The sequence below is a fragment of the Centruroides vittatus genome, unplaced genomic scaffold (genome assembly GCF_030686945.1).
Source record: "Centruroides vittatus isolate TY-2023 unplaced genomic scaffold, ASM3068694v2 scaffold_1152, whole genome shotgun sequence".
Taxonomy (NCBI): domain Eukaryota; kingdom Metazoa; phylum Arthropoda; class Arachnida; order Scorpiones; family Buthidae; genus Centruroides; species Centruroides vittatus.
This window is the reverse complement of record NW_027122670.1, coordinates 2,666,928-2,692,645: the sequence shown is the minus strand read 5'-3', so window position 1 is coordinate 2,692,645 and position 25,718 is coordinate 2,666,928. Positions and strand designations below refer to the sequence as shown.

The 25,718-nt window shown below is 28.8% G+C and overlaps 1 protein-coding gene across 3 annotated transcripts in view; it reads right to left on the bottom strand.

Annotated features, from left to right (window-relative positions):
* Positions 1–25,718, bottom strand: part of LOC136986575 (band 3 anion transport protein-like) — a 107,893-nt gene that overhangs the window by 47,909 nt on the left and 34,266 nt on the right. For all 3 annotated transcript variants that reach the window (XM_067284156.1, XM_067284155.1, XM_067284154.1), the window contains exons 5-11: positions 24,162–24,403; positions 9,884–10,008; positions 9,391–9,457; positions 9,149–9,321; positions 3,423–3,574; positions 3,164–3,347; positions 2,797–3,025 (exon numbers count right to left, since the gene is read on the bottom strand). In XM_067284156.1, the coding sequence (XP_067140257.1) occupies positions 2,797–3,025; positions 3,164–3,347; positions 3,423–3,574; positions 9,149–9,321; positions 9,391–9,457; positions 9,884–10,008; positions 24,162–24,403 (1,172 nt within the window). The remainder of the gene's footprint in view (positions 1–2,796; positions 3,026–3,163; positions 3,348–3,422; positions 3,575–9,148; positions 9,322–9,390; positions 9,458–9,883; positions 10,009–24,161; positions 24,404–25,718) is intronic.

Below are 25,718 nucleotides of genomic sequence, written 5' to 3'. Positions count from 1 at the left end.
AGGTTCGGCAATACCACATATCTACAAAAAAGAGGGGTACCCATGGGGAGCCCAATTTCGGGCGACCTATGTGAGTTGGTTATACGGCAATTAGAGAGGGGTGTCGTTCCCATGTTTACACCCGACATTATTTTGTACCGTAGGTACGTGGATGACGTGATTATCATATGGAAGGGCGAGCCGAAGGTCGATGATTTTTTGCACATCGTAAATAACAACCCGTTTGGTCTAACGCTCAAGCTTGATCAAATATCGGACACCAGAGTGCATTTTTTAGACGTCTCCATTCAGCTCGATATAAACATTATTGAGACGCGGGTGTACTACAAACCCGGCTACCTACCTATGTACATACCCGCTGGGTCTGAGGATCCGTACCCTTATAAAATTGCGGCGTTCAGGGCGTTAGTAAATAGGGCATTCACCCATAATACTAAAAGGGAAGACACGATCGCAGAGCTAAAACACATTGAAGACATTGCCACTAGCCATGGATACAGAAGTAGCCTTATCCGCAGTTTAGCTCGTAATTGTTGTAATACAAACACAGCGCATCACACCTCCGCAGGGCGGAGTGAGTCTAACTCGAGCCCCGACCAGCACACGGTTGTACTATACAACAAAGACCTCCATTCCTTGTACAGGGAAATAGCGCTAAGGAAGGGCACCAAGTTAGCGTACACGAGAACGCCATCTATCTATTCGCTTTTCAGAAACGCCAAGGACAAACCGAGCATTTTAAGGGCACCAGGCATTTATAGTATCCCGTTAAGAGACTGCAGGTTCCAAAGGGACCTAGTTCTACCAAGAGATCCCTCCAAGAAAGGGTTTCTGAGCATAAGAATGACGTTGCCAAAAAAGGCACACCACCGGCCCTGTCGACGTACGCCACGGACCCCGATGTAAGAGCGGACTTCGATAACGCCACCCTCATTAAGAAGTCGTTCAAAACGGACCAAATTAGGGCATTGGAGACCCTGGAGATTTACAGAGCTACCAAATTGGGGAAATGCATTAATTACAAAGACAGCAACGTTTTATCGTACGTGTGGCGATACATCTCGGAGGTCAATCCATGATGGTAGACATGGTTTTATTTCCAGCATTGATATTTTGCGACGTTACGATAGTAGACTCAGGTCTATTAAATCAATCTTATGTTTTGCATTGTCATCGCATGCTGGAGATGTTCGATTTCTTGAACTTCAAAAGAGTTCTATTCTCATGACATTCCATTAATGAACCTGAAGAAGATCTCGATGGAGATTCGAAAACGTTAGTTTTTTCTGTTAATTTTCGTCGTTTGTACCGGAAATTTAAACGTTGAAGTTGCTGGATTAGACTTTATATGTACCGGTAGTCACGGGTGAAGTTTGTTTTCACGGAATAGTTTGTACATAGTCTCTTCGTATAAGTTACCTGTATTAAATGACCACTTGTGTAATGTGGGCATTGATTTTTGGTCCGAAACAACATACAACAACTGTAATGAGCAACCACTTCCACGAATATATCTGGTCTAAACTCTTGTTCGAGCCCATCTCAACAATGTTCCCCCCCCCTTAGTATAATGAATTAGTCTAAACTCTTGTTTAAAACCCACCTTGGGCACTTCTCCCACCCTTGAAATTAGGTGCAGGTGTTAATGAATTAGTCTAGCAACAAACAAAATTCATTTCAGTTTGTACGAAATTGTTTGAAAACCAAAGAAATGCCAAGTGATGTGGTTAGAAGATTGTGTTAAAGTTATCAGAAAAAGTGAAAATGGTTTATCACAAATGGAAATAGTGGCAAAGTTTAACTGTGGGAAAATGCAATTTATTGTACTGTAGCCCTACAGTATTTTCCTTAGAGGTATAAAAATATTGTACATGATCCAATTAATCGGCTGGTCAAATTGTTTGATAAAATTTATTTACTTAATTAATTCTTTTTTTATGCAATAAATAGTTTCTGTATCAACCTACCTTATTTCCACGATATTTATAGAAAAATAATATCCAAGTAATTTTTGCATGCAAAATATTTAAAAAACAATAAACGCATTAATGAAAAATCAGTTTACAGCCAACCTTCTTTTTTTGATTTCGCACACCGAATGTAATGAAACTGTATTATAAGAAAAAATAATAAAATCATTTTATTATTAATTAATAATTTTTCTTATTGTACTTAAGAAAATATCAAATATTAAAAAAAAAAACAGTATTTTTAAAGTTAAAGTAAGGTTAAACTAACAAAAACCAAAACCAAAATGATGGAGAGATACAACGTGCTTGTATATGGATGAAGTAATACACGTAACTGAGGAGTGAACAAAAAGAACCAAGTTGAATTAATTAAGTCAGAAAAAAGAAAGAGTGCATTATAATCGAGAAAATGTGAGTATTGTATTAATCGTTAAAATATTGGTATTAAATCTGTCTTATAAAATCATGACAACTCCTGTAAATCGAGTTATCTGATAAGAATAAAATACAATACCAAAATAGCTCTATTGTTGAAAACAATTCATGTATTTTTGCTCACCTCGAGTTTTGCTTACTAGAAACACAGTTAAAAAGTGTGCAAAATAAATACAGAAATACGGTATTACAGCACCACCTGTATTGGACGACCACTGTCTAAAAGACCACTTTTTGAAGGAACCGTGGGTGGTCGCCATAGACAGGTTTTACTGTACTTATTAGTCTAGTTTTTAGATGATAAAAAGAATTAAATTTTTTTTTAATCAAGTAAAATAATAAAAATTAACATGGAATAAAAAAAGTTAAAATAATACTTATAATTTCATACTTGCTCTTATCATTTGCCACAAGTTGATTGAGATTTGAATAAACTGAACTATTTCTTCTCATTCCAAACATTAAACTCCTATCATTAACATGACGATGTCGCAAAAGAAGTGCTCTTAGAACAGCACCTTGATTTTCGGGTTTTAATTGATCTGTAGCAACCAAATTTTCAACAACCTTCTGTGCAATTCCAGGTAAATCTTTTTCTTCCAAATCTAACAGCACAGTACCTAAAGAGATAAAAATATATATATATTATACTTTGTAAACAATCATCAGCCAAATAATTGGGCAGAAATTAATTACAAATATCAATTAGAAATAACATGATTAGACAAATATTTTAATAAACAGTAAATTATATGTACCCTGTTCTAGACATTTTCTAAGAGATAATAAACTATGAAATGATAAAGAAGCTACATGGGGTTTCCCCCAACGTTCAGCCCCTTCTTCAACATTCTCCTCATATTTAATCCATCGAGCAGTTTCTCTCCATTCAAGATCTTGATGGGTAGGACCTTGAACTAACTCATCAAGTTCAACAAATATCTAAAAAGAAGTTTTGAGCTTTTAAACATCACTATTTAAATTTATTTATTTTATAGATATTGCTATTAAATATACCTCATGAGGCTGATGGTCATAGAGTTTCTTCACAAAAGGTAAACTTTTTACATCTACACCTTCTTTTCTACTGAGGTGAATAAAGGATGATACAGAACTTTTCGCTTGAATCTTATGTCTTCGAATACCACGAGGATTCTCAAAGCGATGGCCTAATAAATTCAAAAAAGTTAACTAAATACTGTATAATAATAAATTATAGTAAATGAGTTTGTAAACAAGCAGTAAAATCCTTTAATAACCAATACCTTTGTAATTTTCAATAAAATTGCATCTTAATTCAAAACTCAAATTAGCTCTTTTCATTATAATCTGGATTTAGAACTAAATTACAATATTTTCATGTGTTTAATACAGGTTAACAACGTTTAGAAAATAATTTGAAAGGAATGCAAAGTTATCCAATGGGGGAAGATTATACACTAATTTTTACTTGTAATTACAAACCTGTGTCTATAGAGAAATGGCTGTTCTCATGTGACGGTACGCCATAATTTTGTATATACGCGATAGTCATAAGCCTAACATTAATCCCTCAATTCTTTGTTCTTTATTTCCCCTATTTCTCGATCTTTCGATTTTTCACTTTCCTTGCGGATGGGGCAGTCCTTTTCCAGGAATTAAGGGGAAAGACGAAGAGAGTGAAAAGACCCCGAGGCACGTAGAACGGAGTAACGGTCATTCTTGGTGTGGAGCTGAGATGGAGAGGACGGCGAGAGAGAATCCAAATGGTTCGTTCAGCAACACAGAGATACAACAGGAAAAGAAAAAAGATAGTAGCCAGCACCTTGAACATAATTCCCCGACTCGAAGATCTCGAAGACATATCATTATCCTGGGTACCCCCTATACTTTCCTTCTATACTTCTCTATATCTATCTAACTTTTCTTTTTCCTCTCTATAGTTTGTAAGTTAGTTTTAAGTCTTAGTTTATAATATTTCGGATAATATTTCATTGTAACTAATTATCATTGAGTCGTGCTTCTTTTGTGTGAACCACGTGTTTTTGTGTGAAAGTGTTTTGTTAAAAATTGTTTTTTTTTCTATAAAAATAAAAATAAAGTTTTGTTTTATTCGTATTTCCTGTCCTTTCGTTGGCCATGCACTTGCGCGATCTAACACTCATAGGTATGTATATCCCAAGGAATATACAATGGAGTGCAATATGTAAAGGTTTTGTTTTTGTTCTAGCAATATTCTGCAAGTTACATACATGAAAATACAGTAATTAATTTATTTTTATTTACCAAATGATTTATTGGATTATTTATCTGACTACATTAAGACTAATTGATAATTAAATACAAAGCAATTTGGTTACAGGTAACAAACGGTACATGGTTAAGACATTGTCTCATGATAAATTTAATAAGAAATAAATTGATTTTAGTTTGAAATAATCTGGAAGAAAAGGAAAGAATCAGCCCAGAACTCCTGGGACTCAAACCCGCAATTCCTACTTATTGTGTAGGTGCATTGCCAATCATGCTACAGGACCTCCATCCAATCTTCACTTTCAGAGTTAAATTTGAAATAAATTATTTCTTTTTCTTTTTTTACTTGATCTGTGAAAGTGGCTACATCACGTCTGCCTATGTGTTTTTCCAGATGTGCTTTTATATCTGGAGGGTCTGTCATCAAACCCGCCAGTCTGTTCACACTTCTCTCATTTGATCTATGAAAGCAGACAGAGAACATTGCATTTGTGGTCTGTATATTCATGATCTGTGCTTCTAAGGTATGTTTTAATTATGTAATTTGTATTAGTATGTATAAATTTTCTTATGTTTAATTTTTAAAATTTAGTTAGCTGAAGAGGGGTGAATGCCCGAAACGCGACCTGTAATCGGCGTGCTAACTAAATGAAGTGATGAATAATATGCCAAGTGTTTTTGAAAAACGTCACTCCATTGTGTCAACATAAAACAACATAAATTAAAACACGGTTTCATTAGAATTAAATTATTTCTATTTATTAAATTTATCATGAAATGGCATCTTAACCATATCTCTCTAGTCAAATTGCTTTGTATCTAATTAATTAATAAATCCTAATACACTCCAATAAATAATCCAGCATACTGTTTGGTAATACAAGTGTATCAGTTATTTAATTAATGAATAAAAACAATAAGAATTAAACAAATTTATTTACCAATAAAGCTTTGAAATGACTCCATTTTAACAGCATCAAAAACAACTTTCATAAATTTAACTCATATCCTGCTTTTAGAATATTTTAAAAATTTACAGTTTAATAAGTAGAAATAAGTATTTTGTTTTAATCAGTAGTTAGTAGAATGACTGTCAGAAGAAGGGAATACAGATACTAGTGGTGATGCATTATAAAAAAAATATCTAAATGGCACATGTAACAAGATAGTAAGGAGCATGAGTAAGAAAAGTCAGATTATAGTAAGGTTCTTGCTTTAATATATAATCTGACTTTTTAGAAATGACAACAATCATGTAGACTTGGAGGTTAGAAAGGATTACAGTCTCCCTATTATGGACTGTAGGACTAACAGAAACATGGACTATGTGAGTATCAAGAAGTGTTCTTTAAAGTACAGGATAAGTGAACATTAACAGGATACAAAGGAAGGGGTTTATGTTGACAGCCTGACAGTACATTCATCTGAAGACTTGGTGGCAATGAAGTGAACAAATGCAATAATTGTTAGAAGGTGTCAATGAACAGTCATGGTATAAAATGAATCTTGGATTTGTAAACTGACACAAAAGGTACATTCATAAATTTTAACAACCAGACAATTATTTCTCAGGCATGAAGAGCATAGTATAAGATTTTAGCCATATAGAATAATTGGGGTGAATGAGATGATGCTATATTTCCTGTAGATGAATGTTCTGGTATATGTTTATTAATTTGTAAAACATGATTATGACTTCCAGCAATTGCAACGTTGGTCTGAGTTTTGAACGTGTGTTCAAAGATTGATTGTTCTATGCTCTATTCTGTTACAATTTAAACATTATTTGACCTATGTTATAGCCTGATGACAGCCATTAAAAATTCATTTGCTTAGGTTTGTTTAAATATGTGATTGCAAACTTAAAAGGTTTTGTTTTGTGTTCTTAAAAACAAGTTTTTATATTAGGGCATGAAATTTTATTTATCAAATCTAAAGTGGATATGGATTTCTTTTTGTGTATGAAACTAATCATTTATCTACAGTAAAATCTGGTTATTTCAATATAAGATGACTTCAAATTATGTGATACTTTGAATTAAGTCCAGCTCCCAGCCAAGAGAATAGGATTTTGCAAATATTTTAGTTCAGATAATTCAAAATATGTGTACAATAAAATTTGAAGTCATTATCTGGTTCAGTGACCCACAAAACTATTGTTTTGTGGTTCACTGAACCAGAAATCTTGAAATCTTCCATCATATTAAGTCTTTATAAGAAAGTTTCCATGTCTAAGTGATAGTTTCAGTTTTACCAATTATACATTGATTTATCAGACATCCATTCAAGGTCATTTAGACATTATATATGTTGCCAATGAAAAGAGAATTCTTTTTATTTTTATGGAATAAATCTGTTTGGCATTTAATCCTGTTTGACATTTTTTGCAAAAATCTATCGTTTCGAAATTCAAAAGTCCATTAAATATACATGTGTATTCCAAATAGAATGCATTCTTATGGCTTTAGCCATTAATAGAGCTTGTTTTCATCAGATTGCATGGTTTTCATAATCTCAAACTCAAGACAGTGAATTTTTCATACCATAGAACTAGCCAATGATCTTCTAGATGAAATTCATGGCAATTCTTATTGAAGCACTTCAGCTTCTTTTGTACATTATTTTCAGATCTTGCTTTGAATATAATTTGGTTACATTTTCAATTTTTATTGAGTACTAGCCAACTGATGGTTTTTACAAAATAGCTTAAATTACTAAGTAATAACTTGTAATATTAATGCATTTGTAAATGAATGGGAGAAATTATATAAGATAATATCATAATTTTATTCAAGAATTACAAAAAACTTTGAATTATCCAAACTATTCTGAATTGAAATAATTTATTTTTTGGTCCCTTGAGTTTCAAAATAATGAGTTTTACTGTACTAGATAATTTAACTATAATGCTTAAGCTTAATAACCAAGAAAAAAAAAAAATCACTTAATGTTTACAATTTCTTGTATTTTGGCCAGAAAAGCCAGAAAACTTTAATCATCAGTATATCAGTATATCAACAGTATACTGGATGTATATAGTAGAGAAACACACTAAAAGAACAAAAAACAGCAACAAAAAAAATTTTAAGTAAAAACAAAATGTTTTCCACTGTATTAAACAGTCATCTTCAGGTTTCTTTAAACAAAACAATATAGAATAAATACTCAAAAAATAGAATACAAATTTAAATTAAAACAAACAAAATGTAAAAACAAACATTCTGCATGAGGAATCTTGCATGTGCACAAGGTGTAAGTCAAGACAAGATGTAAAAGACATTAGGAATTCAATAATAATGCCTATAAAAAAGGTAGCAACTTTTAGGTCTCTGACAAAAATATTTTTTGTTCAAATATCAAGGCATTTTATATTACTAATATTAAGATATACATATATCACAATGTTTATCCAGAAAACATTTAAAACAAAATATTTTAAGTTATGTTTGTTATCACTTTGCTTATGATGCCACTAATTCATAAAAAGCTTTTTATGAATTAGTGGCATCAATGGATTCTAACTTCAAGAATTAATTTATTATCTGACTGTATTGAATCTGCACTTTTTGCACTAGATTATTTCAACTGAAAAAGTCTATTAAAAAATTTAATTTTTTTTCATTTTTACAAAAATGTATGTAAATATAAGAATAAGAGAAAATAATTAGTTTTATAATAAATCAGAACTGAAAATGGTCTATGCTTTAGTTTTTAAGATAAATCTTGAACTACTAAAATTACATTTGGAAAAATTTCTAAATCGACAAACATTAATTTTAAAACTATGTCATTGACCATAAAAACAGTACAGTACAAGTTTCAAACACATATTGTTTAAGTTCAGAAAATCATAACTATACATTCTATTTATCAATAATGTAATATTAGAAATTGTAATGTAATAGAATTCTTAATGAAAAGAAAATTGAACATGTTAATTTACTGTGTCTTATCCATTATGAAGTAAATAAATTGACTAAAGTGTTTTATTTCAGATTAATCTTAATTTTCTTAATTATTATAGAAGAAATCCAATAATGACTAAGGTATGTGATGAGATTAATAAGTTTTATATTATTTGTATAAACACACATTTTATATTTGTCAAAAATTATTTTGATATAACATTTCAACACATTATTTTGATCAATAATGAAAATTGTTTACTGTATATAATAATTGTATATATTACTATTAACAAATATTTTTTCTTAACAGTGATGAACAAATTTAACTGCTTAATAAATAAAAAAATTATATAGATTTGCAATACAATCCTAGAAAAAGATTTTCAATACTGCTTAATATTAATACTGTTCCGAGTATTCATATATTCAGATCAAATATTCATTAAATTCTTCTATATAAAAAACTTCTTTAAGTTCTTAATATTCCATGTTATTAATATCAATTGATTTTAGTCTAAATTTCAAAACAAATCATTCAAATTTATCAATTAATTTTTGAAGAATTGCTCATATTTATAAAATTTCAATTAAAAATTTTCATACTTGCTAAATCATCCAAATCGGCAGTTTGAAGCATTGCAGCTTCTTCTGGTTCTATAATTTGATGGGAAGAAAATTTGTCATGTTCGAGATTTGAACCCGACTGTAATCTCTGAAGAGGTTCATGTCGATGACGATGTTTCCGGTGGTGGTGGTGATGATGATAATGATCACTTCTAAAAATTATTAATAATTATTTAAGAATTTAAACTACTCACAAAAAACATAAGATTAAAATAACTTACTTTTTACTCAATGGTTTTTGATTAGAATCATCATCTACATCTTTTACTTGTTTCACATTTTCTTCACCTAAGAATGATATTCCATCTTATTTATTGTTCGATAAAAAAAAATATACACACAAGAAGTTATCTAACTATTTATAGCACTTTTATTACTTTCGTATTGACATATATGGCCATAATCGAACAGTATCCAATAAAACTGATACTCTAACAGCACGATGCACAAATTCAACTAATGGACTTTGTCTTTCCTGTAGAATAGTACTTCACTATTGTTTAAATTTTTTTTATGCCCTTACTGCGTTATATATTTTGCAAACTGTATGTGTTTGAATAAAAATTAATTTATATTATGTAATATCCCATTAAGTGAAATTAATTAATTAATAAAAATTAATCATTGTAACAAAAATTACTGTTATACACACATTATTTCAAATAATCTCATTAAAAATTAAATTTTTAAATATATATTACAGTTTAAACTTACCAAGTTGAAAGGTAACTTTAGATTGATTAGCATTGTAAGCTTTTGAATCAGTGAGTAATGGTTCTGTCACACTGGAATCACCTATATAATATGAACTTTCACCTTCATTCTCCTCTAACAGATGGCTGAAATCAAATGTTTTCAAGAATGAAAATTAAATCTTAAAATATTAATGTCAACATTGTTATTTTTCATAACAGATGCACACTCACATCTGTTTAAAATGAACAAATCAGCATTGACTCCATCAAGATAATATAAGAAAAGCAAATTTGACCTGCTTGTACTTGTACATCAAGTGCAGGTAATTAGTTAAATGACAAGAACACCTGTCCTTTTATAACATGCAGATCTTTGAGACAACGAGTGCACTACAGTGTCTAACTGGCAGAAAACTTTGCTGTCAGCTGAGAATTCACGCTGCGATTGACCACGTGGTTAAATACGCCCCCTTACAGTACCAGATGACAGTTGAATCGATTGATTGACTATACGATATTTTAAAAATCGAATCTGAAAATTGACGTCTCTGGTAATGATTAGCCGGGAAGTGTAACATCCTGTTCCTGTAAAAAGGTTCCGTTGTCGATTTACTTTTATTTGGTTTAAAAACTTTCAAAATTAATTTCCACGATATTTTTTATTTAGCAATTTGATTTCCGCGCTTAATCTGTATTTCATCACCATTCACTAATAATCACATTCAACGTCGTAATCGTTAATGAAATCACCAGCCTGATATTAACACAAACGCTCCATATGTAAAAACTCCAACATTTAATAAAATATTCAAAAAAGATGCAAATCAGTGCCGGCACGTGATCTCGTCGTACTTTTGAAACTTAAAAATCCTTTAAAAAACAACTATTTTACGCAAAAATTCTGGAATTTAATGGCTTAACTAGCGTTATTTTTCCCTCAAATATACATATATATATTTTTTTCATATTATAATAGCACTTTAAAACTTGAGTCACGTGATACGATTTAGCTTTTTTTAACCCCCGTTTCGGTAAAGTTTATAACGAAAATTCGATTTTGTCTTCTTATTTTAATGACGAAAATTAGTTTAATTAATTATATAACCCATGCTTATTTTATTAGATTGACGACAATTGCGCTCTTTTGACATACGAGTCTTTCTCGTCGTTGTGTAATGAACAGGCGTTTTTCTCTCCGTTACGCATTTCGAATGCTTTTATTTAATCACTAATCTTTTTTTTATACATTACTCAGAAGTTCTTTTCTCGGTAAAGATAATTGAATCTAGTAATTAAGAAGCTAAGTCGACTCTCCATCATTCTAGATGTCACGATGCCTAATGACGAGACGAACCCCAAGTGTCAACAATTTCGTCGCCATAGCAACGTTCAACGTCGCTTTACTTTCCTAAATACCATATGGAAGTATATATTTATATGTATATATATAAATACATAAAAGTAGGTTATATATTAAATATTTAATATAACATTAAATTTATCTTATAATTTTTTATAACGCCTATCCCAGTTTGGGTATACTTCACTGTAAAACAAGAGATTAGTCGAGTAGCGGAAGATGAAGATGGATCGTATTCTTTAGTGACAAAAAAAAGGAAATTTTAATAAAACGAATTCATCAAGCGCTTGTCTTACACGTCAAATTAGAGACAGAACCCAAAAATAAATCAATAAAGTATTCAATACCATTTTATATACTTCTTAATTATGTAGAATTTGAACAGCAATTATTACTTATTCGTAAAAAATATATGATAAATTTCATCTTAATGTAAGTGCTGCTCGTAAGAATTATTAAATAGACTACATAAATTCATCCCATTCATGACGTTTGTGACGTATCTCTCGAGTCTTAAGTTAATGTAATATTAATAATATATATTTTTGCTTGCAAAATTTGAAGCAATCAGCCTTACATATGGTATTTTCATTAAGTTACAATATTGATAAAAAAAATAAATCTTAAAACATAATTAAAATAGTAATAATGAGATTATATAACGATTCAGTATATATTTTCAAAATAAATAGCATTTTAAATGAAAACATTTCTGATATTATTTGAAAATATTAAATTCGGATATGATAAATTGACTAGTTTTTCTAATGAAATTTATGATAAAAGGTTAAATAAATGCCTGTCATGTTTTTCTTTTTAATTGTTTACAGGATGAGGTAGTTGTTATAATTTCTATCCATTCTGAATAATAATGTGAATACCAACATACTGTTAAGAAACGTGAGGGCTTAACTATTACTTTTCACGCTGTTGTGGCAACCTCGGAGCTGTCGAGAGTTTATATGGGGCCCATCAGCTATTTTTTACACAAATCAAATACGCAGAATATTTCTCTATTAATAAAAAGCAGTCTTGGAGATTTTTGTTAGTAACAGTAACATTCATTTTAGAGGGACGGGAACCATTACGGCCCCTAACTTTTCTCCGTGCCCGGAAAAAATCCCCAGCTTTCCTCTCTCGACTGCACTGGTGATAATTACTTTCGTGTTAATAACACTATTTTTTCGATTGTACTTTAAACATTTCTATTTTATACTTATTAAAACGTTAATAGAATTTTTATGTATCATTTAAACTAAGATTATTATTTGTGTAAATCTCGTAAATTCCTTTTACCCCCTCAAAAACTATTCATTTAAAACTTGAGAATTCATAAAAGTTGATGTTATTAGAGCTTTATTTATTTAATGATATCTACATTTCGAAAGATTTATTTTTTCTGTAAACATTTGGTGTCCAAATTTAACATCTTGCTGTTGATGAAATGATTATTTTTAAACCGCGGTGATAAAATTCTAATGATAAATGAAATATAAAGATTTAAACTTAAGTATTAATATGGTTAATACTCAACTTTTAAATGTATTAAAGTATTAACACTAATTAAAATTTAGGCTAAAACATCCTTTGTACAGTACAGTACATGATCGAAATACACAACTTATCCATACTCTGTTTCATCTGAAACTGTAATATCGTAATAAAAGTTTATCAATCATCATCTTTGATATGCTTTTTCGCAATTGTGCTTGTAGCATGCACAAATAAGATAAAACCAATAAATAATAATACAAAACATATACAAAATCAATATATACGTACAAAAAAGCAGTAAGATATACAGAAAATTACTAAAGACGATTTAAGATTTTTATATTATCTAGTGTAAAATCTAATGTAACTATTATTAATCAAAATGATCCGACATTAACCAAAACTTGTATTAATTCATACTTATTATTATTAGAAACTTCTTCATTTGAAAATTTGACAAATAATTATTATTTAAAATGATAAATTTCGATGGAAATATCACTAATATGTTAATAATTTACAATATATTAACAGAGATAATATGGAGCTTTTCCAGATTTAAAGCTTCTTTTCATTTCATAAACGTTACTCATTCTCAGCTATAAAAAGTCATTTCAATAAAATAATTAGAGACATTTTTTATGGTTGTAATGAGTTGTGTTTCAATATTAAAAATGCTCTGAGTTTTTTTAATATTGAACCAATTTGGATTTGACTTTTCAAAAATTAGCCTAAAAATTAATATATAAAAATTATGTTTGTATTCCTTTTCACATAGCTGCAAAACAAGAAAACTGGAAAGCATAATTAATATGTAGCACTACAACATAAAAGATAAATTCCAGGTTCGCATAAAAGTAATTAATGGAAATAAAGTAACACATTGATTATTGGAAACTTCATAGATTCATCTCTGAAATTCTAATACCTACATCTACGATATTTTTACTTTATAGTCCCTCGTTATATCGTGGATTCGGATATATCGCGCATTTTTTGGTCCCCAAACTGAAAAGCACTCGAGTCAATAAATTTTAAAATAATCGTCATTAAATTTCTTTTTCCAATGAAATTCTGTATTTTATTCCTTTCGTTGTCCTTGAAACTACCACTGCAAGTGAAACAATACATTTGTCAAGATCTAAATAAGCAAAACAGGTGGACAGATCAATTATCATTTATGTTTCCTTTTGATCCTAGTGTTTATTTATTGGTTTTAATTATTGTCTTCTCATTTACAAGTTTCTGTAAATTCGAAATTTCACATCTTTATGTGAATTGACGGTATTGTGTCAATTCACATAAAGGTGTGAAATTTCGAATTCACATTGGAATGTGTAAGGAAAAGATTTCTTTATTTCTGAACAGAAAGTTCTTACATTTTTATTCATTAGTAACTTTGCTTTGCTTTTTACTCTGTAATTTTATAAGTTTTGATGTTCTATTATATGTTCAATATTTATTTTTTAAATTTTCAATTACTGTATTTATAATTTTTATTGAAAAATATAAATTACACGAATTTTTAATAAGCGATTTATTACGAAATATAGTACTGTATAATAAAATCACAACTGATATTTTTTAGGCCTATATCACAGTATTTGTCTTTAAATGTCATTGTTAAAGAAAAAATAATGCTAAACGAGCGTTTGTGATATCGATGTTTACGTAAACGTCATTTAATACTATATAACCGCGAATAATATTCAGTATTGCAAAACTAAGCTTATTTTATATCAGAAACACTTGCTGATGAAAGAGTAGAGGAGAGATTCCAACGCATGGATAATATATTTATTATACTATAAACCCTGAATTTTAGTACTGAGTTATATCGCGCTTTTTCTTTATCTCCCAACAAGCGCGATATAACGAGGGTCTACTGTAATTTTGTCAATGCATGTTATTTGGAGATTTTCAGATCCAGTAGGATCCAAAACTAAGTTAAATCTTACATATTTAAAATGCTTTAAAAATTACTGGAAATGTTGACACAGTGTATTGTTTTATTATAATTTTATTGCGTTTTTCCGATATTATGTCATTCGTGTGAGTATTGTGAAGTTTTAACATTTTAACAATCTTATCCTTAGCTATCCTTACAGAAATAGTTCATATTATTTTTATCATTTACTAGGAATAAATGATCCATTTTCGAGATACTTGTTTATAATCTGTTTATTAATAATTAACATACTGTTTTGATGTACTTAAATTACAGTATCAAAAACATATAAATTTATAAAGTGTAGAAAAGAACATCAATTTTGAATTTTATTTACATACATTTAAATTCTACATGCAATATCCAATTCAATTCAGAATAATTTTCCATAAGAAAAAAATATATATATGTAATAAGAATTGAATTGTAATTTAGTGAGTATTGAGACATGATAAAATTTACTGGAAATTGGTTGGTGTAAGTTAATTTAGATAAATTATTAAAGTTACTTACTTAATTGATCATTTCTTACTTCTACCTTGATCTGTTTTATAAAAAAAAAGAAAGACGAAAGTCGTAAAAACTTAAATATAGAAATCTATGTATTGAGTTGAGAAAAACTGTCAAAACTGAATTAAAACTGAAGAATAAAATATAGTATTCGTTGAAAAGCCAGTATAAATCTTCTACCTAAGATACGAAGCAGTTTTAGTTCATTTCTATCTCCTCGAAAGAAAAATAAACAGAATTTTAGCGAATGAGTAGAGCATCTTACTCTTGCACCTGGGCTATATGACTGTGATTTGAAATTTTAAGTATGATCTACAGGGGGGGAAAGAAAGTCACTTAACACCCCTGCTACAGAATATAGAATGTACCCAAAGAATGTATGTACTGTACTGTACTCAGGGCCGGATTAACACTTTGGGGCCCTAGACATTTTCTTCTTACCGGGGCCCCCCTCTCCCACAAGAAATAGAGCACAATATATATATATATATATAACAATAAATAAAACGAAATTAAATAATGTGAAAAACTAAAACAAATCTTAAATTTTTATTAATAAAAAATATTATTCTTATCGCTATAAAAAAAAAATCTAAATTATCGGAAGAATTACTTTCAATAAGAAGAAACATAAGAACACATTTTCTTTAGATTTTACAATTCACAATAACCATATAAAAAGCAATATATTTTTGTTTATTTGTTTATTATATACAGTTATCCAACAGAAAAGTAAACTATCTTACTTACAAATCTTTTCAAAATAGACAGTTCGACCGGGCCCTTCTAAAAACCGAGCCCTAGACATTTGTCTCATTTGTCTATTCGATAATCCGGCCCTGACTGTACTGTACAGTACATTGAGCACGTCATGTAACGTGCATAACTCTTTAACCGTTCGAGGTAGGTCAATAAAATGTTTAAGCAATCAATTCCTTGTGAAATTCTGACCCTAAATGATGTCACACAGCGCCGTAACTAGCCTTTTATGCGCCCGGTGCGAGCTTCTGTAACTATGCCCCAAAACTTGGCCCAGGTCATTTCTGCGCCCTCTCAGGGTCTGCGCCCTGTGCCTGGGCACCGCTGGCACCGCCCTAGTTACGGCACTGATGTCACACGACCCCCTTCCCATTTACAATTTCGGAGTTGCATTCAATATGGTCGTCGTAAGATGGTGGCCGTGCGTATAACACACATCACTGTTTCCCCTCGGTCTAATGTGTTCCTAACATGAGCGAATTAACTTTGGGTACATTCTATATTCTGTAGCAGGGATGTCAAGTGACTTTCTTTCCCACCATATAGATTATAGAGCAGCATTGGCAAACTTTTTTGAAAAAGTAGGTCAAAACTAAAATCGAAATTTATTAACTTCAATTTTAAACGTTTAATTTGTGACTTGGAGTAATTAAAAAGAACAACAACAACAAAAAAAAGCTTCAAAATTCTACTTAACTTTTTAACCTATATCAGAAAAATAACAATAAGCTATGTAAATGAAAAGAAGTAATAATGCGATTATAAAGAAAACAAATATTTCATTTTAATGAGAAATCCTTGTTGTTAATTTGATAACTTTTCTAGAGTCATAATTAACGAGGTTGATAATTAAGGACCTTTAAAGACTTTTCATCATAGCTTCAGGACACTACTTTCACACTTGCCATATAACAGCTGTGCTTGCAGTCTATAGAACTGGGGGACACAGGATATAAACAAAGCATCGCACATTATGCAAGAAGCTTCAAACTCTAATGAATTCTCTCCCACAAGCACCACTGATCACACTCAGCGCTAATTTTGCCTTGTAAACAAGGAGTGATTTTGGTCAACATGCAACGAAATAACTACATAAAAATTGTTGCAGGAGATCATGACGTCCGCAGAGAGGACAAACGAACACTTACTTGCCCTCCTCTGGGATCCACCAGTAAAAAATTCTACAAATTATAATCGTAAAACTGAGACACGTAATCTTTCATTAGTTTATTTTACACAAGTATTTGCAGAATAAGTTAAAAGTCGTGCATTTTCTATTCTTTGCAGATAATGGAATTTGGGCCCCCTTGGGAATTAGAAAAAGGGCAATCCTGACGAAAAAGGGGACATTTGCTCCCAATGTACTGGTGCCCCTGCTATGTATGCAAAGTTTTGAAATTATCAAATATAGATATATATCTTTTTTATAATATATAAAAACCTAATACAGTGAAGCGTAAAAAAGTCCGAATTCCGCCGTCGAAAAATGGATAACTCTTTCAATGGTCACTTCGTTATGCTCTTTCAACCTTGTTCTTTTGTTCTTGCATTGTTGATTTTCTAAAATTCGTTCAGAATTCGTAATTTTTTAATTCTGTAGTTATGATTGGTGTATTTTTTGTTTATATATAATGATTCTGGAATTATATTTTGAATCTTTATAAGTATCCCTATATTCTTTATGAAATACTTGCTTAGGTTCAAGCCAGTATTTCATAAAGAATGAAGCCTACAGTGCAGGTATATTTGGTGTTTACAGTACTTAAATTTACACGTAGATTTAAAAATCCAGATGACTCCGGTCCAAATTAGTCCGGATTTTCGACGCTTCACTGTACTTCCTAACCATTCAATGCCGGTACTGTACAGTACCTTGAAATTGTCGCACAAGTCCTTGCGTGCCCAACAGATCACGGGTTCCCCATCGCTAATCTCTGGGGTTAAATTAGTAGAAAGACAGAATATTTTCGGGTTTGTCATTATGCTAGATAACACTGAAATTCAGGAATGCCACTACAGAATTTGAGAAAAGTGATTGCTTTATGTATATACAAGTATCTTTAGTATTCCCAGTTATGAAATCTCCAACAAAAATAATTTTATCTAATGAATGTTTTAAATATTTTATTTTGTTATCTGTTATCTAAAAAAAAGCGATGACCTTTCTTTGTCATATTAAAAATATTGGGTTTTTCATTTTCAAATCTTTTTAAATATTAACAACATTATATATAAAGTAAAATAATAAATTAACCAGATTATTATTTAAGTTTGTAATTGTTTTTATTTTAGAAACTGAATTTTTACATAATTACTTTTATCCTATATATTCACACTTAAAAAAAATTGAAATCTTGTAATGAAAAGAGTTAATTGTATCAACTTAATATTTAATTATCAATATCAAAAATTTCTATAATGTACTGTAGAGTATTTAAGAACTATAACTAAACAAACGGATTCAAAATTTCAAATTTTATACATTAAGATTGATTAATTGCTTAATATGAAAAATTTTACATATTGATAGTGTGATCAGTGCTGTAACTAGCCATTCTTGTGCCCTGTGCAAGAATCCGCATTTAGGCCCCTTAATTAATTAGATTTGAAAAAATAATAAAACAAATACATGCATTTTGGACCCCCCTTCCAAGCGGGCCCTGGGCGGGTGAACCTGTTGCACCTGCCTAGTTATGGCACTGAGTGTGATGTTCTCAAAACTGAAAAATTAAATTACATAAAAAGACCTATGAAAATGTAAAAGTATCATCAAGATTTTGATTTAGGTTTTGTTTACACTTAATGTTTTCGTGTTGATAGTAACTAAATGATAATTTCATTCACACTAACATAACATTGCACATTCTTCCAGCATTAAAACTTGTAACTATGCTGGAAGAGTGTCAAGGTTTGTGCCAGTTCACTTTTAGAATATTTCCAGCTTTAGAAATAAATTTTATGACTCCATAATTTCATTGTATCTATGTTCCAAACAAAATAAAAACTGTTATTTCTAAGTAATTGTAATGTAATGAATAGTTTATTCTTATTACATAATATTTCCTTTCAGTTATTAAATATTAACACATACATATAAAATTTTAATTTATTCAACAAAATATTAATAATAATTTTATTAATTATTATTATTATTTACAATTTATTTATTAAATGAGTATAATATTCGTAGCAATTAAATTATTTTTTTAAATAATAAATAAAAAATGATAAATGATATTTATATTAACTTATGTATTGTATTACTTATTATGAAGTACTTTTTTTAATTTATTATTTTTGAAAAACTAACTGAATTATTCCTTTTAATCACCAATATTTTAATATATAAAAATTTTCAAACATTAATATTTCAAAAGATTTCAATAAAATATCTCTCTACACTAATATGAAAACGAATTCAAATCAGTTTTTTATCATTTTTTATAAAGTAAATTCTGTTATCTTCAATTATTAGATAAATTGATTTTGATTAAATCATTTAATTAGAGATACTACAGTATATTTATATATACTTTATTAAAATCAAGTTATTGACATAAGTGTAAAACAAATAACTCTAACAACATACATTAGAAATTTAAATTAGAGTAAACAAAACTAAAATTTATTAAGTATTATTCTGTAGTATGTAAAACTTATTTATATATTTAATTTTCTTAAAAAAGAAACTTAATAGTTCAGAACTTCTAATAAATATAAAAATTCACTTTATTAAGTTTTATATTTATTAAAAAAATTTTTTTGTATTGGTTTAATATGCAAAATTTACATTCAGTAGGATGTTTCAAATAAGACTGATGAATGAAAATATAATATTTTTATTCTAATTTAAAGTTAAAATTTTATATTTACATATAAAATTTGAAGTTATATCACATGTAGTGTTGGACCAAATATCTGGTAAGGTAGGGACTAGAAGTGATTTGGTTTTCTGAGCACATGCTAATACATACATAAAATATAAAACAAACAATGAAAAGAAGAGAATGAAATTTTTCTAACACACTGTATGCCAGCAGTCACATTAAAACTGGCATCATGTAATGTATACACCACAAAAACCAAAATAAAGCAGCCACATGACAAACTACAGTTGTACTGCAGCTCACCAAATTCAAAACTACCCAGTTCTCAAAAATAGCTGGGTTTTTGGTCATTCAGATTTCTGGAAGCTGGATATTTAGTCCAATACTGTATGTACTGTATAATTTTTATTTAGTAAAAGTTGCAATTAATTTTTATTTTATATCATCAATGTTGTGGATAGCAATATAAGATTAATAAAAATTTAGTTTGGAATGAACAACTAATAAATTTATATTAGTTGTTCATTCCAGTAAAAATCAAAAGAAATTTTTATTGGTCTTTTTATTGATATCTGTAAACAGTGTAATGTTTACAGATATCAATAAAACGACACCTTTTGGCATATAAGGAAAGGTTCACTTTACATAAAAGAAAAACATGCGATAGCATTTCTCCACTAAAAATGACAATCATAGAAAAAACTACACAGCAGTTCTCCTAGTGTAGCTATGAATGTTTCAGTTTGAAAAAATCAGTCTTTAAACTTTATTAAACCAAGTTTCAATCCATTATATTATAAGTAAAAAGTTTTTACAGTTGAAATTCCTTGATATTTTCTATCCAGGATTAATGTTTTGTTTTAACTAAACTATTCTTAACTTAGTAAAATAAAATTATAATTTTCTGACAGTTTACTATTATTCTTTTTATATGTATACTACTTGTTTATATATATTGATACTAACAAAATATTTGGAAAAGTAATATTTAATTAAGTTTATTTTAAAATATAAAAGCATTTCAATAATAAATGAGTAAAATAGTTTAATATTTAAAAAATATCTTAATAACAATAAAAATGCTTTATTCTATTAGTCCAGACATAAAAATTGTCACTCCACTTATGAAGTAACTAAGATTCAAATGACAACTTATTATAACCACCACATTGTTTTCTTCTTTCACTTAATTTAGCTTTTACCAATGTGTTCACCATATGTTGTTACAACATATTATCCTTACTTTTTTTGTTTATTTATCAATGTCATTCTATCTAAAATGATATTTAATAACATGTTTAATAATAACTACTAAATGTCTATTTTTATTAATTTAGATAATTATTTTTTGGGAAAAAGTTGTATGTTATTTTAACAACTTCATGTAGATTGAATAAGTCATTAATAAGAATAATAGATCTTGTAGTTTGATCTCTTAATTAAAATTTATCTAGATCCTACTTTAATATTTTGCAGTAGCTCCTATAATCCTCTCCTTTTAATTAAAATATAACATGGAAATTCTAATATTTGATCTATAAACAATCATATACTTTGCTTTTAAGCTTTCATAAAATAAATTATCAGTATATCTGATATTCTCTATTTATCAATGTGTATGCTTTGATGTCAAACAGCCTAATTCCAAATATTTCTATGTTTCAGTAAATTAATATAAATATTTTAAAATGTACTTTTTTGTCTACTAATATGTAATCTACTTACTTTAAAAAATTTCCAAATTCTACATTTAATAAACAAAACTTAAATAAATTAATTAAGTAATAAATTTGAATATTAACTGAATTTATATTACTCTTCTATATGTATCGTCTGATTAATTAATTAATTTGAAACTATTATTATGAAACATATTATTTTTGTACAGTGTATAATAATTTATTGACAGTTTGTAAGAAATTTACAAAACAGTTTACATATGTTGTATGGTCAGATAAGGTAAGTGGAATAACTATATCTATCTATAATATCTCATCAAGTAATTAAAATTAAGCTGATACTAATAAATTGATTTGTAACTCATAAATACAGGTATTGATAGTATTCAAATTGATTTCAACATGGCTGCTTCTATGATTGCAACAGTGATTTAAAAAATCTGGATACGTTTGGTCTTTTCTATTGACAGAATGCAGGTATGTTAATTTTTCTATTTAAAATCCACTATTTGTGAATTTAAGATATAATATTTAAATAAATATTGTAGAATGATAGATGCAAATACTGTAAGTTGTGAAGTGTTTTGTCCTTGCAAGTAATTTCATCTTATTTCATAAATCACTTTACATTTCTATTGTAATCGGAGAGATGTAAATTACAATAAATAATGCAGATTTTACTGTGGCCTTTTAAGTATGCCATCATTACTTTATTTGCTATGCTTGTACTCACAATAAAGTTTACTGAAGTCTCTATACAAGCAAAAGGTTACTGTCAAGCTTCAGTATACTTGTCCTAGAATTTGATTTTATTTGGATTTTTGTAGTTGTTACAATGGAAGGTGCACTTACTTCCACTAGTGGGGGTAAGTGCCCTCCAGTATTATTTTTAAAAAGCATATTCTGGATCAACAAATAGCACTCACATGAGACCTGCAATATTCATGACCTGTTGTTGTAGAACCAGGTAAGTTATTTCAGCAATTAGTTTTTGAAATCAAGTACTCTTTACCCTTCTTACTGGCTAGAAATTTCAAATTCCAGAATTGAGGGTGTACTTATCCCACCTGACCTTAAATAAAATGCAGTAAACCATTCATTGCTTATGCTTTGCAAATAAATAAAATTCTATTACAATGTTTCTTACTTCTGTAAAGAAAAGAAAAGACCTCAAACTTTTGAACACAAAATTCTACAGATTACATTTTATCCAAAACTTATCTGTAGAAATCATTATAAAAAAATAATTTAAATTACAAAAAGACCAAATAGTATTGATATTTATTGAAATAAATCAATTATATATTCATTTCATTATTTATTCTATATGCATATATTATTTTTTAACATCTCTAATTTTAATAGATAACTGCATCTTTGATGTTAGACAAAAAAATCATTATTTATTTATCAGTTATGTGAGCCATTCTTAAATAGGACATACAAAATTAAATAAAACTACAGATGTAGCTGCGTATTGTGTGCTATAAACTGGTTAACATTGTGAGCACTGTAACTTTTTATTAAAGTGACTAGATCCTGAAATGTAAAAATCAAAACATTAAGTTGGGCATTTCAACTTGACACAATGAGTCATGTGATCAATTCCAGCTGGCGATTATTGGTTTTTGAGCTCTCTGACATCATCAATGACAGATATTACAAACAACCAAACCAATGAACATTTTACTTATTCATATACTTCTGTTTACAAAATAATAATCTACAGCAACAGTGAGAACAAACAATATAATTACAGCTTCAAGTGTAGCTTTGCCAATTTTTTTAATTCAGATAATTAGTAAAAACCATCAACTTACTCCCTTTTATAACTGATCCACAAAATTGAATATTAAAATTTTTATGCTATAATTTTTATGCAATTCATCTTTGACTTATAATTCGTGAAAAGAATATTGACTATTTTTGAACATAAGTATAAAACAATCCAAAAATAGGACATTTTTCAGACATTTTAAAAATTGAGACAGTTTTAAAATCAGGACAGCATATTAAAAACTGGGATTGTTCTGCCTAATTTGGAAGTTTGGTCACTTTACATAATATTAATAATAGAAAGTTTAGTAATGATATAACTATAATAGATAATCACTAATCTGCCCTCACTAATTTGATCTTTCAGTTATCAGGAATACCTCTAGTGTGATTGTCTTTGCACTTCTATTTCCATGAAAATGTTGGTTACATCATACTTCCTTTTTTCCTGTTTATTGGAGTTTCTGTATACAGTATTGTATTTCAGCACAATATATTATTTGCTTGCCTGCGTCCAAAACAATCAGCACCAAATAGCAACATTATTCATTGCCTTTTGGCCATACACACTCAGTAATCCAGTACTTTTGCTAATCCAACAGCTCTCTGTGCAAGGACTTGCCAGATTAGTGAGATTACATTAGTGATTATTACAAGTAAGAGTATAATTCCAAACAGAATAGTTACAATACAATGATTTGTTTCCTTCAAGCAAATTACTTTTAATCATACAAACATATATATAATGTTATAAATTACAATTGAACATAACCATGCCATTTTTTCCAACACAAAATGCATGACATATCACCATTGTATTTTGTGTTTGAAAAAGTAGCATGATTATGTTCATCAATTAAAATTTATTAAACTTATTTTATTTGTAAGATTTATTTAATCAATATTTATTATATAAGCAAATGGGAAAATATTAATACTATTACCTGTTGTCAGTGAAAGATACACCTTTCAAATCTTTTTTTCCCTCTTTTGACATTGGTTTTTTTAGTGATGATCGTAATGTTGGACCTACTGAAGGCACAGTTGGAGCTGATAATTTTCTTCCAGGAATGATTAAAGGAGAATTTTTGCTATCATCTGTCTGATGTTCTAGTGATGTAACACTTCCCAAAAAAAACTGAACTTTTTCATTTCCAGAATCTTTAGTAGGTTCTGTTTCTACTTTCTGAAATTATCAATGAATTTAATACATATTTATTTTTTTTAAATAATCTTATAATAAACAAGATAATTTTTTCCTTATTCTTCAGTAAAAATTTCTGTAAAAGATGGAAAAATCAACTGCCATGTGATGGATTTGAATTGTCAATCGTTTGCTAATTAACCCAAACAGTAGTGTAGACAAAGCCTTCCAAATTACAAAGTAATATCTTATGGATTAGGGGTCTTATGGATTAACTCTATACAGAATATTGAATTTTTTCAGATATTTTTTGGGTTGGATTATATGATTCTGAAAATATTCATTTAGCCCAGTGCAGATTCAGATTAAAATATTCAAGACCTTCTACATATGACCTTTATTATTAAAAATGAATTTTGCTGAAAAGTAACTTATTTAATGAATTGTGTACTTGCAACTTTATTAATAATAACAAAAGCAAAAGTTCTCTAATTGTTTCATTTGTTTTCACTAATAAAACAATAAAAGCTATGTTATTAGTTGGGACAGAAGTTCAGTAATATAAAGGGTAACAAATAGTATAAAACAAGATTAGGTAAAAGATATTATTAAGATGTTATTGTTAAATGGATATTATATATATATATATATATAATATATTTTTCATTTTTGTTTCAGGTTTCATTTTTGTTAACCATTTATTTAATATATATATATATTAAATAAATGGTTAACAAAAATGAAACCTGAAAGAAAAGAAGAAAAAGAAGGAGTAATAAACTAGAGAATCAGACATTTGGGAAAATAACTTATATACTAGAAACTTTTTGAACAAATCAAGAAAATATTTTATCAAAGTAATATTGTATTGATCCCTAATCAAGAAAATAGAGTAGAACAAGTATTATATTAACTGAGAGCACCAACCAATAGTAGAAGATAAAATTAATAATAGACTAAAAAAGGTAGATATGGTATACAGATTTAACTGTGGATGTAAAAAGCCATTTACTTACATTGGAGAGATAGGAAGAGAGTTAGGAGAAAGAATTAAAGAGCATGTCAGAGCAATAAGGTATGATTACAAGAACTTGAGTATAGCTAAACATTGTGTAAAGAACAAATGTCAGATTGATCTTAATACATTAACAATAGTTCATTTAGAGATGAATATGATGAAGAGATAGTTGTTTAAATACATAGTTAGTAAAAACTTTTTATTACTAATGAACACAGATAACAGAATAAATTTACATGAACTGTGGAATCAATTTTTGGCTAGTAGGCAGCAGGAGGAGAGATGTTTGGCTGTTGGGAGTTTTGGCAAATGATATGAAAGTAACAATAGCAAGGATTG